Source organism: Xenopus laevis, chromosome 1L, assembly GCF_017654675.1.
Source record: "Xenopus laevis strain J_2021 chromosome 1L, Xenopus_laevis_v10.1, whole genome shotgun sequence".
In the NCBI taxonomy this organism is placed as follows: Eukaryota; Metazoa; Chordata; class Amphibia; order Anura; family Pipidae; genus Xenopus; species Xenopus laevis.
Genome location: NC_054371.1, coordinates 66,873,138 through 66,890,772, shown reverse-complemented (window position 1 = coordinate 66,890,772; position 17,635 = coordinate 66,873,138). Strand labels below are relative to the sequence as shown.

General features: G+C 33.2%; 1 protein-coding gene across 2 annotated transcripts in view; it reads left to right on the top strand.

Annotated features, from left to right (window-relative positions):
• Positions 1–9,937, top strand: part of pcdh10.L (protocadherin 10 L homeolog) — a 68,674-nt gene extending 58,737 nt beyond the window's left edge. Inside the window, exons 5-6 of one of the 2 annotated variants that reach the window (XR_001932848.2) lie at positions 2,893–2,968; positions 8,191–9,937. Coding sequence is in view for 1 of the 2 variants with exons in the window: in XM_018231833.2 (XP_018087322.1) it covers positions 8,191–8,210 (20 nt within the window). In the remaining variant the exon portion in view is untranslated. The remainder of the gene's footprint in view (positions 1–2,892; positions 2,969–8,190) is intronic. The other variant, XM_018231833.2, reaches the window with a different exon arrangement.
• The last annotated feature ends 7,698 nt before the right edge of the window (positions 9,938–17,635 follow it).

Sequence of the window (17,635 nt, the reverse complement as noted above, 5' to 3'; positions counted from 1 at the left end):
TAATATATTTGAATATATTTGAATGAGGCAACAGCTCTCAAGCAAACAATGTTCGACATTCTGCTGGTAGCTAGTGATGGGTGAATTTATTCGCCAGGCGCGAATTCGCGGCAAAAAATACAAATGAAGTCCAAAAATGGTCTCAGAAAGCCACTGTTTACATAATACAAAAAAAAACAATTTAAAGGCAAACAACCCCTTTAAGGATGCTAAGCAATGGAGACTAGTGATGGGCGAATTTGGGTCATTTCACTTCACCGGAAAATTCACTAATTTCCCGCAGAAAAATTTGTGAACCGCCGGCGTCGACGCAATTCACCCATCACAAATGGAGACTCCAAAAATGTAATAAAAGTTTTATTTTTACTCAGAGTTTTGCCAGTTAAGAAATAGGAAGGAACTATTAATAAAAGAGAAGGAAAAAGGCAGTTTGAAAAATGGAAACCATGGAGTTCTTATGTTAAAAGGAATAAATTATGGCTATATAAATCAGTGGAAGGATTAATAGTCACTGCTGGGAAGTGAAATAGCTGACAAACCAAACAATGATTACTAATAATGTACCCTCTTTAGTTATTTGTTGAATTTGTTTCTAGTTTATTTCTCTTATAACCTTAAAAATATAGAATAAAAATCTGTTTGGTTTACCAGTTTCAAACAGCACACCAAGACTAATTTATCAACACTAAGGGGGATATTTACTAAATTCCGAATGCATATATCACGAAAAATTTGCGATTTTTTTATAAAATCAGACTTTTGAAAAAAATCACAATTTTTTTGGAATTTATTAAACCCTGAGGATGGGCTGGTGAGGGAAAAGTCAGAATCTGAAAATCCGTTATCTCAGACCTGTCGAGGTTGCATATAAGTCAATGGGAGAAGTCCCAATGATTTTTTGATGTGCGCTGGGTTTTTAGCAATACCCCGAAGTTTTCGGGTCACGATTTTTTGGGATTTTTCCCCGCAAACCAATTTTTTGGGAAAGTGTATTAATAAATAAGCCCAAAAAAACCTGTGTGCATTTGATCAGTGTTTTTTTTAAGAAAATATTGAGGTAAATTCGGACTTTGATAAATAACCCCCTAGGCAAATTTGCACCAGAATAGTAACCACAGTCACCAATTAAATGTTTCCTTTTGTCCATTAGTTTTGCCTGCAGCTTAATGGAAAAGCTATTGTACTACATTTACTAAATAGATTTAAACATCATCTATTTAAAATGATATAATGTGATTTAGTAGAAAATTTTACAAGTTTACAAAATATGTTTTCATTATTAGTATCTTCTTGATAACAAAATATATAAAGAGGCAGTTATTTGTACTTATGTAGTAAGGTACTGAAACCATTTATCTAGTAGCCAACATGTATTCTTTGCTTTATTTCTCAATAAACAACTTTCTGATATGTAATTATTAGTGATGAACAAAATGAGCATTTTGCTTTAGTGAAAGATTTCTAAAGTCCCAGAGAAATTAGTGAAATGTCTGTAAAATTCATTGGAGTCCATTGGAAGGCAAATTATATGGCACTCATGTTCCCAAACAATGTGGTCGGACAGATTTTTAGATAAACTGGGGAACTCTGGTGAGTTGTCCAATCCGAAAGGTTGATGTGGAAGGCAAATGTGGAATAATGACGTTTGCAGTTTTTTACAGGAACAGAATATTGACAAAAAAAAATTAGCTACAAATTTACAAAAATCTTTGCAGCTACTAGACGGCATTTTTTTCTGTAAAATGGTTTCAGTCAAAAAAGTTGACATATTCCTAGTTATAATCATTACCTTGGTATGCATTATATTATTATTACTTATTTATAAAGTGCAAACATATCATAAATTGTGTATTCCCTGAAAAAACTGATTACATAAACAAGTACCACTGATTACTGATATAAGAAGTAGAGGGCCCTGCCCAAAAGAGCTTTTAATCTACAGAGATAAAGGGTCTTTCCATAATATGGCCCTCAAGTCTACTGAAAATATAATACCAAAATATAAATTATATGAAAAATATAAAATATAAAATTAATTAGTATTAGTATTCCATTTGGGTTATTGATACACTTTTCATGACATTCATTGTCAGACATAAAGATGAAAGAATTATTTTTTTGGTAATGCATGATGTAATGTTGATATAGGTAATGCATGTTGTATGATATCTGAAAGGCATTTTAAATGATCTCAATAAATGTAATATGTTACACAGGAGTAAGCTACAATAATCCTCTTTTCAATTTTTCAAACCCCAAGTCAACAAGGAATGGTTCCCTAATCCCTATGATAATAAGTAACTGTGTTATCTGCTGCTACCCAAGTCTTACAGTATGTGGGATATGTGGCTTTGTTTTTATGAAAAATAACAAACCATAATGAACAGGGTGACTGTTTATGGTTTTACACAGCAGAGCCCACATCGTCTAAGCATATTCTCTCACTTTTATGGGCAGGGATCTTAAGTGATGATGACAGTACTAGAGGCCCTGATGTTAGAATCGCTTGGAAGTGGATGGAAATATTTAACTTATGACCCCTGGTTAAGTGGAGCCCTCTAAAAAAAATACTTAGTAATTTCTCCAGAGAGGTTTATATATTAGCATAATTTTCATTCAAGCACCAATTTTAAATACATTTAGAGGGTTTTGTTGTGGAAAAACTAAACATTTTCATGGAAAAAACCTAGAATGTTTTGAAATTTATTATACCTCGAAGCTGCAAAATGTCAGAATTGGAAAACCCGCCATCTCATTTTTTTTCCTGATATTAAGAAAGTTTTTTTTAAAACAATGTATATGGAACACAAGATATTTGAAATAAAGCAGAATTCCTTTTCAATGGCAACATTATTATCTCTTAGTGTGATGTCCTGTTGTGTTTTACAATAGGTATGCATTAGGAGGCCAAGAGCAGCTTCCTGTTCCACAGAAGAGGAAGTGAAGAGTACAAAGGAAATCTGCTACTGTAAGATTTTAAATTTCTGATCAGCAAATGCAGTTTCAAATATCATCTGTTCATATCCAAATGTAAATATTGTGTTGTATTGGGTTTTATTTCTAGAATCTATAACTTGGGATGTTTTTCTAGAATCTATAACTTATCAAATTTAAGGGTAAGATTTATTATACATAATTCTAAAACTACTGATGATGTCAGATATAATAAGCTCGTTCAATGCTTCAGATCTTTTTTATAGCACAGATATGAGCTTTCCCCATTTGGTTTAGATAAAAATATTGCTTGTTCATATTCAAGGGTGATGGTTTTGGGGTATACCATTTGGAAAGGTGTTAGAGTTGCATTGGTACCCCACATTTTCTGCTTGGGCAGACCATCTACATTCTAAAGGGTTTATAGGATGGCCTGTCTGAAATCTGTACCAAGAATCCATACATATATGTGGTAATAAGGCCACAGTGACTAACCTGGCTGACGATAGGATTCTCTGTATGGCTACTGTAGGTATCGTCTTGACAAAAAAAAGTATACCTCACTGTATAGCATACGACAGTTGCTGCAATTAAAATGAATAATTAATTTCCCTAAATTGATTTAGGTTGGCATGACCTGAAATAAATCGAGAATTCATACTAAACAAATTGATTAGTAACAACAAACTACAAATCAATTCATAATCTGAAGCAAACAAATTGATTTGCGGCATCTCTTGAATGAATTAATTGATTGGGAAGCTTCAGCCAATGTGCAGAATTGTGAAATCTTTTCATATCACTTTTCTTGCCTCAAGCTTCAGTGTGTTTCCTTGGGTGTGAAGATTATATTCTCAAATACACCCAGTTAAAAAAACATAATTTTAAATGAAAAAAAAAAAACAAAAAAACTAAAGATAGTAAGTGGGTAACATGATGCTAGTAAGCTGATAACATAAACATACATCACAGCATCAGTAAAGATTATTTTAAATGAAAAATTGTATGATACAAGACAAAGGGTAGTTATAAACATACATTGCATAATAAAATCACAAATTATTCAAATATTATTTTTATAAAGATATTTACCATTTCTATTAAGTGACTTTTGTATTTATTGTAGATATCACCATAACATGATTAAAACATTCCTTTATTTGAGGTGTGTAGTATCTTGTGTAGTATCTTAAGAGAACAGGTTTAGATTGTATTGCTAGTGGACACTCCTCAGTTCAAGGTTTTCACTTGCTTCAGACGAGTGCACTTTCCTGTGCAGTGTTAAAATATATATGCTGCATTTATGGCAATTTTTGAAAAAATAAACGCCAATATAAATATTGTTGCTTTGGTTAATGGAATGGCATATGTTCATAAATGGAGTGGAGCTGCAACATTCCAGAATCTGATAAGTAAAAACAATATGTGAGATATAATAAGCACAGAAATCCTGCCATTACTTCCTATATAATTATGTTCAAGTACAATCAGAGATATAGGTTCATTTCCCAGTTCAGAGCTACTAACTCCTTTCAACAAAGTCTTTTCATCCCAGCACCCAGTCTTCTGGGAATGCTGCTTTCAAATCTTCTGCCTCTTGGGAATATCAGGCTACTTATGACTTGTAAAGAAGTGAACAAATAAGAATAGTTAGTACTTTATATTTGCTTTCACCTAACAATCCTTTTCAGTCTCTCAGCTGAATATGAAAGTCACTTAAATAAAATGGTGGATCAGCGCCTAAGGCAATAGGGAAGACAAAAAAGCAAAACAAAAACAAAAATATGGTGTATTATTTCAGGATCTTTAAATAGCACCCTGTGATGGAAATAAAAAAAAGTCTCTAGTGTAAGTTCCCCTTTAAAAGAAACCTTTTTTTGTCTCCAAGTAGTGCAAGTGTTTATAAGTATTTATTCCAGAAACCCTCAACGAAATTGGCCAAAATGCCTACTTATAAGACAGTAGTTATAATTATCACACGTACCATTCAATAATTCTCTCTCCTTCTCTACGGGCCAACTTCAAGCTCTGACATAAGGACACCAAAATCCCATAGCATAATACTGTTTTACTTTTAGAAATAAAAATCTTTTAAAATATAACTCTCACTTCTGTGGAAGCCAATTGGTTCAGCGAAACGCCTCAGGCAGAAGTGACGTCACGGTGAGCCGCAGGGAAGCACCACGAGGGAGAAAGGGATGCTGACAAACTCTTCTCTCTGGAACAAACTGGGAAATATGCTAAGACTTACACATAGGTGACTAAACATCATGGAAACAAATGTGAGTGTAATGTTTTAAAAGATTTTTATTCCTAAAAATAAAACAGTATTACGGTATGCTATGGGAGCTTGAAGGTTGCCCATGGAGAAGGGGAGAGAATTATTGAATACTACATGTAATAATTATAACTACTATCTTGTAAGTTTGTATTTTGGCCAAATTCTGAGTTTTATGGAACAAATACTTATAAATACATGCGCTACTAAGAGAAAGAAAAAAAGTTTCTTTTAAAGGGGAACTTACACAAGAGACTTTCTATTTCCATCACAGGGTGCTATGTAAGGAACCTGAAATACTACACCATATTTTTGTTTTGTTTTGCTTTTTTGTCTTCCCCATTGCCTTAGGCGCTGATCCAACATTTTATATATGCTTATGACATGTATAGGGAAATGGACACTCCCAGCTATTTTGTTAAAAATTAAGTTTGTGATGGGCTTAATAAGTTAGATTACTTTCTTGGTGTTCTGTTGACTATTTGGATTGTTAAGTTAATATTTATTTTATCATATGTAAATTTAGTAGAAAGTTTAAAAATGTTATAAAGTCTTCTTACAGTATCCTTTCTCAGGGTTAGGCTTTATAGTTTAGAATGTTGCCCTGCAATGGAAGTTTTGAGGGATTTTAGACCATTTCTTCACTGCACAGTTTTTTTAATTCAATATCTGCCAAAAGTATCAAATGTTTAGTTTAGATTTATTTATTCTCTGTCTCAGTTATCTGTGTTAAAAATTAATTCATAATTATTAATTCATAATAATTAATTCATAACAACAAAATTGACACATTGTTAATAATATACCTAGATTGCTATGAATAAAATTATTTGTTCATACATGTAGAAGGTTTAATTTTATTCTTATCTTTCCAGATAAATAACAGGATTTTCAAAAAATAAAACATTCTGTAGAGAACAGCAGTCCTCGCAGTTCTCATAACTTCTGTAAAAATGTAAAGATGTAAGAATAACATATGAAATTATTTTGGCCCACACTCATAGTTTAGATTTTACAATCATTACAGGTTATTTATACAGCTCCAGTGTCGGACTGGCCCACCGGTAAACCAGGAAAACTCTAGGTGGGCCCAGGTGTCAGTGTGCCCTCGTGCTGCTAAACATTTGGCCTTTTTCATTGAGGACAAAGAGGCTAAATAGATGGAAACATAGATTATAGTATGTAAAGAAAAGAGACTAGGAGAATAGAGGTTGAGTGAGGAAAAGAATAATAATAGTACTGAGAGTGGGCCCCTGGTCTATGGTTCTTTGGTGGGCCCCTGGTCTAAGGTTTTTGGGTGGGCCCCTGGTGTCCCAGTCCTACACTGTACAGCTCCAACACATGAACACAGTGCTGTGCAGACATTATACATCATTCCCTGCCCCACTGCAACATACATTCCACAGTCCCTATCACATTCACACACAATAGGGTCAATTGCATCAGAAGTCAAATACCTGGAGGAAACCCATGCAAATACAGTAACAGCATACAAATGCCTTGCAGAAAGTGCCTAGGCCAGAATCAAATTAAGGAGCCCAGAAGTGCTAACCACTAAGTGACCATACTGCCCTACTTAAACATCATTAGGAATAAATACAAATTTGTGCTACAAATGCAGAAAGAACAAAAATAATTATAATTAATTAGTTTAACATATACACAATTTGTAGTCGAGACTACAAATATACATAATGGTAGTCGAGACTACAAATATACATAATGGTTGATCTTCTGTTAAAATTAATCATAATTTGCATTTATTCGCTGATGTCCGTATATTGGCACTACTATCTACCTCCACCTAACTTAACACAATTCACCCTGTTCTATTGCTCTTTCTCTTCCACCTACTTATGTACTACTCTTTATTTTTGTTTAGTTGTTATGAGAAATCAGTTATAAGATAATTACAAAAAAACAATGGTACAATGAGCAACTCTTAAGTCTATTTGAGGAGACATCCATTTAATGGAACCCCCCCTTTCTGCAAAGGACCCAGATTTGTCTGGGACAGATAAATTGTACTTGTTCCAAACTCCAAGATAAAAATATGATTTGAGTAGGATTCTTAGCAGTTCAAATGAAAGTAACTTTTGCATGCCCATATCACAAGCTCAGCAATGACAAAAAATACCAAAGAAAGAGCAATACTGATGCAAATTAAGATGTTTCATAAATACAAATCTTTTTTCTCAATGAGCAGCTCCAAACACCAGGATGCTAAGACTCTGGCAAGACAACAATATTATCCAGTTTCACAATAAGTATAATAAGCTATAGATCTTTAGGTGATACCTGGGAAATTAAGATGTGTTGTTTACTAATGTGTTTGCTTAATTTACACCTGTGTACAATCTTTTACATTTTGGCCAAGGGTAGTTATTTACTTTAAAAGTGGTCACTCCAACTTAAATCCAAGCAGGCTAGAAGACGCAGACAAGAATCTGAACTCTGCATTTGCAGTTTAGCTCATAGAAGGAAATTCTTTATAATGCTTGTTTGTACAGAATTGATCCTTGTATTATTTATATAATGTTTTATATAATTTATTATTTATATAAATGTGAATTTAGCTGTTAATGTTTTATTTGGTGTCAAGGCACTGAAATATTACTCCCTGTTAACTAAATTGGCAGACAGTTAAGGAATTCAGCAGGCCACAATAATCCCAACATCTCTAATAGTCATTAATGTTTCAGTTCCTGACTGGGACCAAGAGATCCTTAAAACAGGTCTTAACCAGGAACAAAATGTTGCTCAAAAAGCATACTACCTGTAGTTAAAGCATGATGCATTTTATGGGCCTTCATATATTTATTTCAGCTCAATGCTGGATAGTTCTTGGCACATTTAATTTCAGTTTGTCAAATGCACAGACAACCGCTACATTGTCTTTTAGGTTGTTAAAAAATAACTGCTAGAAATATCAACATTGTTCTTCATTTGACATTATACTTTTCTTATTGTTTTTACAGCCAGGAAAAGGATATGCTAGTCAAATCTACAGAATTTACCTGAAGCAGCATGATTTGCACAAGTTGACCGACAAAAGCATCAACTTTTCAACTTCATTATCCTGGCCACCCAGCGTGGAATGACAGAAGGATCATTAGTCTGCTGCTGAAGTCATGGCCAATATTCGGACCTTATTGCTCTCAGCAGGCCTGAGAAATGAGTTGAAATGTGAAGAACTATAGGAACTACAGAGGCGACTGAGCTCGCCTTACTTATCAGTGTGTGCCTGTTTACAGCACTCTATATATCTTACTTTCTCCAAAATGTCACTGAGCCCTTTAGATGTTTATAGTCACCACAAGAAGCCAATTGTACTGATAGAACATGCATTATAAATGCAATATCACTGTTTTAAACTTGACTGTTTTATATAATTTTTTTGTGTGATCAAGTGTTTCCCAAATTATTCAAACTTTACAGGAGAGATTGTGATCATGTTACATACACCTGTGGGGGTCATAAAAATGTTGTTTATCTGCAGACCCACAAAATATCAAAGACATTCTGTAGTTTATACACCGTGTTGCAAAGTGTTTACTGTACTATTTCAAAGCTTATAAATAAATATAAAGTATATATATATTATATAATTTTCTGAAAAAGTGGTACAATTTAGTTGATTTATAATAAATTCATACAGTCCACACAATAAATCCCAAATGAATAAACAATGGTCCAAAATAATTTATCATAAGAATTTAAGAATGTTTCATACTGTCAGATTTGGACCAATTTCTATTCAACTGTCCTCAGAGAGTCAAATTATTGGGCAATGTTGTCCTTCCCTTTTCAGTTTAGATGGTTAAAGCAGCTGTAAGCTACATCAATTTGTACGGAAATTTCAATACCAAAGATGCAGCTTCCCAGAGTGAGCACTAGACCTATTAAGGCAATTTTTTTGATCTTCCTTATTTTAACTTTGGGCTTTTCATTTTTAAGTTTTATAAAAAAAAATCTGTATATGTTGTTAGACATTATACTGGATACTCTGTACAGTTTTAAATTGTAAAATATGTATCTCAAGATGACTATTTTGAACAATTAGCCCTAAACCATATGACTTACACATATCTTTCTCTAGCATAGTTTTGTGGAAACTTGAAAATGATATATCTTCTAATCCTGCCTAGAAATGTTTTTTAATAGACAAATCATGAAGCATAGTGTTTTCCAAATCATTTTTTACACAGCCAGATTTGAAGTTAGGAACATGTCATATTATTAACCTCTTCAATATTATCTGTGTCTCTGATAATATTTTTTCATGGTTTAACTTGTAATATATCTATATATATCTATTAAGAAGAGTAATATGTTTTATTAAAGAAACCAAGTGATCCATTACAGACAATCATTTAAATTTTAACTTAACTCCGTGTCAGCAAAGTTGAAATATCATATTGAATATATTAAAAAGATCTTTATTTTTTATTTTAGTTTTTCATATTTCAGTGTGTTTTTTGGACTTTTTTTCAGATATCATAAAAATTTCAAACATTCTCCTGCTATTCGAACAATATATTTTCATGAGAACAGTTTATCATCATAATTTGTTTTATTCATATCCATCTATAAACACGTTTTTTAAATCAGTTTGGTTGCTTATATTTACTTCCAATTTTTCATGATTATTATCATACTGAGTCAATGCTTTAAGTGATTCATTTATTCACTGTCCAATGACCACATTTAATAATGCCCCCCCCCCCCAAAAAAGGACGCAATCATCTCATTATCAAATGTGTGACATATGGAAAATGACATTACCCTTCCAACAATAAACATGTCTTTAATGATAACTATTTAATCAGTCTGTAAAATGTATTATACTTATTGAGGTAACAGAGGTAATCATTGTACTGTGATTGTCTGGTGCAATTACTTTTAAGAATATATATATATATTTATTTAATAGTAAAGACAGATAATGGACACAAAGTAAAATCAAGGACTAGAGTGACTCAAAGCACTATAAATAACATTGATTATGTACACGCACACACACACACACATATATATACATTTTACACTTCATTAATTAAATATAGCTGCAGAGGGTTGGCCACCTGTTGGTATGGTATATTTAATTAAAATAAAACAAAAATAACAGTTTTGTGCAGCATTTAAATACATTAATGTGGCCTTTTGTCCTTTGTTTCAGTCCAGATTACTGTAATGAAGGATTTTTATAATTAAAAAGTAAAAATAAAAACACTTTTCTAGTTTCATTTTAAGACAGTTTATATTGTATATTGCACAGTCGAGTGGCATTCTTGTGTTATGCAGTTATGACTGGAGTTTCTATTAGCTAGATTTCAATAATACTGATTTTGTTTCATATCCCAGTGTGTAAGACATATCCATAACTTTTGAAAGGGCAACCTTAATTTTTTAATCGCATTTATATTTAAAGGTGTCCCAGTAATCAGTAATCAGTCTGTAGAAGGCACATTTCTTAATGTCAACATTGGCAGAACAGTGTAGTAATTAATAATTAGATTAGGATTTTTTCAGGTAAAACAAAATATATGTTTATGGATTCCAGGGATTATAACGCGCAACAGCATTGTAATATACAATTGGAATACAATAAAACCAGGTAAAATATATTATTATTCAGTTTTAGTTATGCACCTGTGAGCTCTGATGGGAACACAAAAGCAATTAATTGTTTTGATCTACTTTTATTTATTTATGTTATTGTTAATATTTACTTGTTTTCAATTTTGACTAGTCCTGCTGCAAAGGTGAGAGAGATGAGTAGAATTCAATTGAAAACTTTCCCTTCTGAATGGTAAAATCAAAGCCAAAGCCAAAGATGCCAAGTTAATGGGAATGAAATTCTTGCACTTCTTTTTCAAGATATATATATATATATATATATATATATATATATATATATATATATATATATATATATATATATATATATATATATATATATATATATATATATATATATATATATATATATATATCGTAGAGGTCTGCCATAGTGCTTCTGAATTGTTTTTTCAAAAGGTTAAAATTTAGAATTACTTATTTTATTTGATGCCATATCCAGTGTTTTCGTTGCATAGACAAAAAGCTCCATGCAATCCATATTTTTAAATCACGTACATGTACATTATACCAAATACTAGTGAAATTTTGAAAATTGATCACATTTGCAATAAAGAAAAAATACTTCTATTTATATAATTAGCTTTTAGTTCTTTATCTTTCCTTGGTATTTTTTTTTCTCTCTTTATAATATTGGAACCAAGTTTAATAGTGTAGACTATGTAAGCACTTTTACATTTTTGTAAATGGTTTTTAAGTTGATTAAAATGGTGAACGCTTTGTTAATATAACTTTTTGTCCATGTTTAATTGTGAATTTGTTGTAGCAGTCGAGTAGGTAAAGATGTTAACAGAAGTAAATAAAACAGTACCAGAGTAAAGGATTTATACTCACAATAACCATGTTCATTACGCTGTTATCATATCTATATTTTTTATTTTGCAATCCCTTTATGGTATATATTTATACTAAACAGGTTGAAAAACTTCAATTGCATTATATAGTTTTTGCTAATATCTTTAACTATATAATATCTTTTTAAAGCTAAAGACCAAATACCAGCTAATAAAAGGGTAGAAGTAAAATAACAGCAAATTTTACAATATATTGTTTTTATGTGTATTTAAAAATGATGTGCCTATATATATAGACATCCCAGCCACCATCCTTACATTTTGAAGTCCTTGTATCAACATTTTGAAGTGTAAAAAAAATCTGTTGATTTTAAACAACACCATCACTTAATTAATGTGTTTCTTGATGTTATAAATATTTTTAGAAAATATCTGTTGTGATTATTCTAGAATTGAAGTATGGATAAAGTAGGGTTTATAAGCCTATGGAGCGGTACCCAAATTGGGTCTACACAATGTTTATGTGTGGTCTCTTAAATTTATTGGTAATTAAAATAAGGTGGATAACTGATTGTTAATCAGTTTTGGGTATTTTCAGAAAAAGATTAAAAAAGCAAGGGAAAAAGGTATTGCAAAATGTGACACTTGGGGGCCGATTCACTAAGGGTCGAATATCGAGGGTTAATTAACCCTCGATATTCGACTAGGAATTGAAATCCTTCAACTTCGAATATCGAAGTCGAAGGATTTAGAGCAGATAGTTTGATCGATTAAATCCTTTGAATCGAACAATTTGAAGGATTTAAATCCAACGATCGAAGGAATATTCTTCGATCAAAAAAAGTTAGCCAAGCCTATGGGGACCTTCCCCATAGGCTAACATTGACTTTGGTAGCTTTTAGATGACGAACTAGGGGGTCGAAGTATTTTTTAAAGAGACAGTACTTCGACTATCGAATGGTCGAATAGTCGAACGATTTTTACTTTGAATCCTTCGATTTGAAGTCGTAGTCGTAGTCGAAGGTCGAAGTAGCCCATTCGATGGTCGAAGTAGCCCAAAAAAAACTTCGAAATTCAAAGTTTTTTAACTTCGAATCCTTCACTCGAAGTTAGTGAATCAGCCCCCAACATTACATGCTTACAATGCTACCTTGCTAAATGGCCAGTGAGTTACAGCTTCTTCCAGCAATGTAGGGGTTTTGTCTTACTAAGGGGGTTATTTACTAAACTCCAATTGCAAAAATCACAAAAAAAATTGTGATTTTTTTTTCATAAAATTGGACTTTTAAAAAAATCACAAATTTTTCGGAATTTATTAAAGCCTGAGGATGGAAAAGTCTGAATCTGATAATCAGGCATCTCATACCTGTCAAAGTTTCATATAAGTCAATGGTGTGCTGGGTTTCGTGCAATACCCCGAAGTTTTGGGGTGAAAATTCTGAAAAAAATTGTGAAAATCGGAAGAAAAAAATTGAAAAAATCTGAATAAATCATGAAAATTTGATTTTTTTTACCCGCAAAGCAAATTTTCAGGAAAATGTAATAATAAATATGCATAAAAAAACTGAGCGGATTTGATCAGAGTTTGTAGCAGAAAATATCGAGATAAATTCGGACTTTGAAAAATAACTAACTAATAAACCTTAGTCGGATTAATCATGATAACTTTACCTAAGGCAATGATATGTTCACTGAATTTCATGATAATTAAAGCACAATGACTAAATAGAAACAATAGAATGCAATAGAATCTGCATATTTTGTAGCTGAGATGCAGGGAAATTAAATAAGACAAGTCTCTGGCTAAAGAGTTATCACAAGTTATCTGATGAATTGTGCACACTATTGACACCAGGGAATCCTGGATTTACCACTATTCTAATTTCAGTGTTTCCACAGAGAGCCTGCAATAATAGCTGCACCAGACTTGTGCTAATGGAATTTATGTCTGCTCACCAGAAATTATACAAACAACACTCGGAAAATATTATCTGCAACCTAATTTGTTAATAGCCAATATGACTTTAGAGTGCTTTATACATTCTGTTGAATAAAAATTTAATTTCTGATGCATAAAACCAATGCAATTGTGAATGTTTTTTTGCTAAAGTGCAAGTTGTTAACAGTTGGGATTAGGTACTTTCTTTTGAGCAGTGTTAAAATGCTGTTAGCATGTGATTCTTTTGCCTCAAGTCTGGAGCACCTATTGACACAAGCCTGCGTTCCCCAATGTAAATAAGTGCACTAGTGTACTATTCATCAGATGAAAAAGAAAGGAGGCAATGGTGCTCTGACACAGGTACCTATAAAAGGAATCTGTCATGGGAAAACATGTTTTGTTTTTAAAAAGCATCAGTTTATAGTGCTGCTCCAGAAGAATTCTCAAAAGAGCAAACAGATTTTTTTATATTTCATTTTGAAATCTAACATAGGACTAGAAATATTGTCAGTTTCCCAGCTGCCCCCAGTTATGTGACTTCTGCTCTGCTAAACTTCAGGCACTCTTTACTGCTATACTGCAAGTTGGAGTGATATCACCCCCTCCCTTCCCCCCAGCAGCCTAACAACAGAACAATGGGAAGATAACCAGATAGCTCCCTGATACAAGATAACAGCTCACTGGTAACTCTTAAGAACAGCACTCAATAGTAAAAACCAAGTTCCACTGAGACACATTCAGTTACATTGAGTAGGAGAAACAACAGCCTGCCAGAAAGCAGTTCCACCTTTCTGAAAGCACATGACCAGGAAAAATTACCTGAAATGGCTGCCTACACACCAATGTTATCAATTAAAAAAAAATAAACTTGCTGGTTCAGGAATGAAAATGTACACGATAGAGTGAATTGTTTGCAGTATAAACAGTGTAATTTAGAAATAAAAACTACACCATAAATATCATGACCGAATCCCTCTAATGAATGAATGGTGTCAATACATGCAACATTTACTTTCTTTTTAATGCAACCACACTTGCACTTACAGCTGTAAATAGCCATTGTTGATAAAATCCTTCAAATGTTGCTTTGGAGCAGCCTTTTAGTTTTGGTACTTTGTATTAGATTACAAAAATCTTCATTTGACGCCGGAATATTTGACTCTGGGGGACAATGCTCTAATGAGAATGAGAGGAATAGTATGATAGTTTATTTAGTTGTTTTCCTGGCCTCCTATTTTAGTTGATAACCCCTCTAAAATATGTTAACTATGAAAAGCATATATGTGATATATTTGAACATTGCAGGATGGACTTCCGCATTACAAATGTAAATGTGTCAAGGTGATACAGTTATATCTTTTGGAGTTGCTTTTGCACAAGAATAATGTTTCTGGCTAAAAAAAAATGGTGTAATTTTTCAGGCCCATTAAATTATTGCTTATTTTGTGTAGGTGCGCAATACCTTTATTTTCACAAGACAATGATTTTAAATGTGAAAAATGTAATATTAAATATTAAAAATAGAAAAAACCTGAAGATATACCGAAGACAACTGAAGAACCATATTCGTGCGGATGGTGTTGGATATCTTCTTTTTACTAGCAGTTACTGAACACAAAGGAACAATCAAAAAAAAAAGTTTTGGCAGGAAAAAGGATTTTCAAACAGAATGAACAGTGCTTGATAAAGTCTTCTGCGTGAGTATTCTAAAATTATCCCAGCAAGATGCACACCCACTGCATGCTTAGGAAACAACCATGGCAAAAACATTTCAAAGCTGTATTTTATTTCTCTAAATAAGTCAACAAATATGTTATTAGAGCTTTGTATAATATATTTTTAAATACTAATTTTGCTGTGCTTTTTTTTTTTTACAAAATTATTTTCTTTTTATTTCAAACATTCCAGTTCCTAAACTCCTGTAGCTGACATTTAACATGTATGAACAAAAAGCCACAGGGGGATATGTATACAATAAAACTTCTAGCAGATACTACAGGTTCATCTTGACAAAAGATATATATATAATTTTGCATATACAAATGTTTATCAGGGTGCATGATTAAGCAAAATGAAATTAAACTGGAGTGGGTTAGGTATAGCTATCAAACGATCAGTGTTAATTAGGGAGCATTATATACTGTATATTCAAGCACTGATTTTTATCAGGTAATCAATATTGATTAAAACAGTAGAACAGTGAACAGTAGAACATGGGTCACACTGCACTATCTTTCCCAGATGGGCCCTGGCTAAGTGGAAGATGGAGAGGGTGTTATGCACCTGCACTTCGACTGCTGCATAGAAACAAAAGTAAAGGACACCAGATGTTCCTGCAAACAAAACACAACTGAATTTTTTATTATTATAAGACAATCCACAGAGTTAATACTCGTAAAGCACATGAGGTATCATTCTAGAGCAAGGTTCTGTGACACAAGAGCTTGGTAGATTTCAATGTTCACCTTTAGGTTTTCTAGAAATATTGATCTGGATCTCTTAAAGTAGAAATGGCTCAGACAATGAATAAAACCTGAATTCCTCTTCAATAATTCTCTTCACTTATGGCTAGCAGAGCCAATGGGAGAGTTACCAGCTATTAATCGTTTTTGGAGCACAGACTGCTCTTTATAGCTTTGCCTGATTATCTTTAGTGATGGGCGAATGTGCGCCGTTTCGCTTCGCCGAAAAATTTGCAAATTTTGTGCGAAATTCGCAAAACGGCGACAAATTCGCAAAACGGCACCAGCGTCTCGTTTTGACGCCGGCACCCGTTTTTTCGGAAAATTTTTTTTGACGCTGGCAAATTTTTGCCGCAAATTTTCGCGGGCGTTTCGTGAATTTATTCGCTGGCGGAGAATCACGCGAATTCGCCTCGAATTTGCACCTGACGAATAAATTCGCCCATCACTTATTATCTTACATTCTGAGAATGTATTCTTGACAAAGGCTAGTCCCGTAACTGAATTTACCTCATTCACCAAGTCCCTGTTCCCCCTTTCCCTCTAGGGCAGAAGTATTTACTGGGCCTTGTTAATCCCATGCTCTCCAAACTAACCCAGCTGGGGTAGCAGAGACAAAGAGGAAGTAACACCTCTTTCCAATCACTGTATCACAGTGTGACAGGAAGTGGCCACTACTCTAAGAGCCAATAATATAAATATAGAGATGAGAGAAATTAGATACATGGACTTCTGCCCAAGCAAAAGAACATGTAGAGCATGGGTCCCCAACCTTTTGTACCTATGAGCAATATTTAGATATCAACAGAGTTGGGGAGCAACACAAGCATGAAAAATGTGGCTGGGTGGTATAAAATAAGTGCTGCAATTGGCCATTTGGTAGTCCCTATTAGGACAGGCAATTTACAGGAGGCCCTTTTTGGCAGTACATCTAGTTTTAAGGCAACGAAAACTTGCCTCATAACCATACATTCAAAAATAAACACCTATTTGAGGCCACTGGGAGCAAGATCCAAGGAGTTGGTGAGCAAAGTGTTGCTCACAAGCCACTGATTGGGGATCACAGTTGTAGGGGATTTAAAGCTAAAGAGATTGTTAACCCTATGGGTCCCTGCAGAAGCATTAAAAGGGCCATGACAGTCACAGTGAATGCTGCTATCAAAACACTGCCCACTGCTATCTGCCCATATATTATTTGCCAGACCACTGCATTTTAAAAAACGACCACAATGCAGAAATGTTATATCCATTTACTTTCAAATCAGAAATTAAAATCAGTATTCAGAAAAAAAATTTCTAGCATGAAAAATAGACTGTTAAATCTTAAAAGGTTTGTAATGGTTTACTTACATGGTAACTACCATTCCAGGTCAGAATCATTTACTGCTTATTAATTAATTGGCCCCACAATATTTAGAATAAAATAGGGGTGGGAAGTGCACGCAGATCAGAGTAATAAATGGAATATTACTGCCTGAGGTAGCATTTCATGTCAGAATATATATGTTTACTCTACATGCTTTATAAATTAGTTTTTTTCCTCCTGAAAATAACTAAGACCTCAAGAAGACATGATTTGCCATAAAAC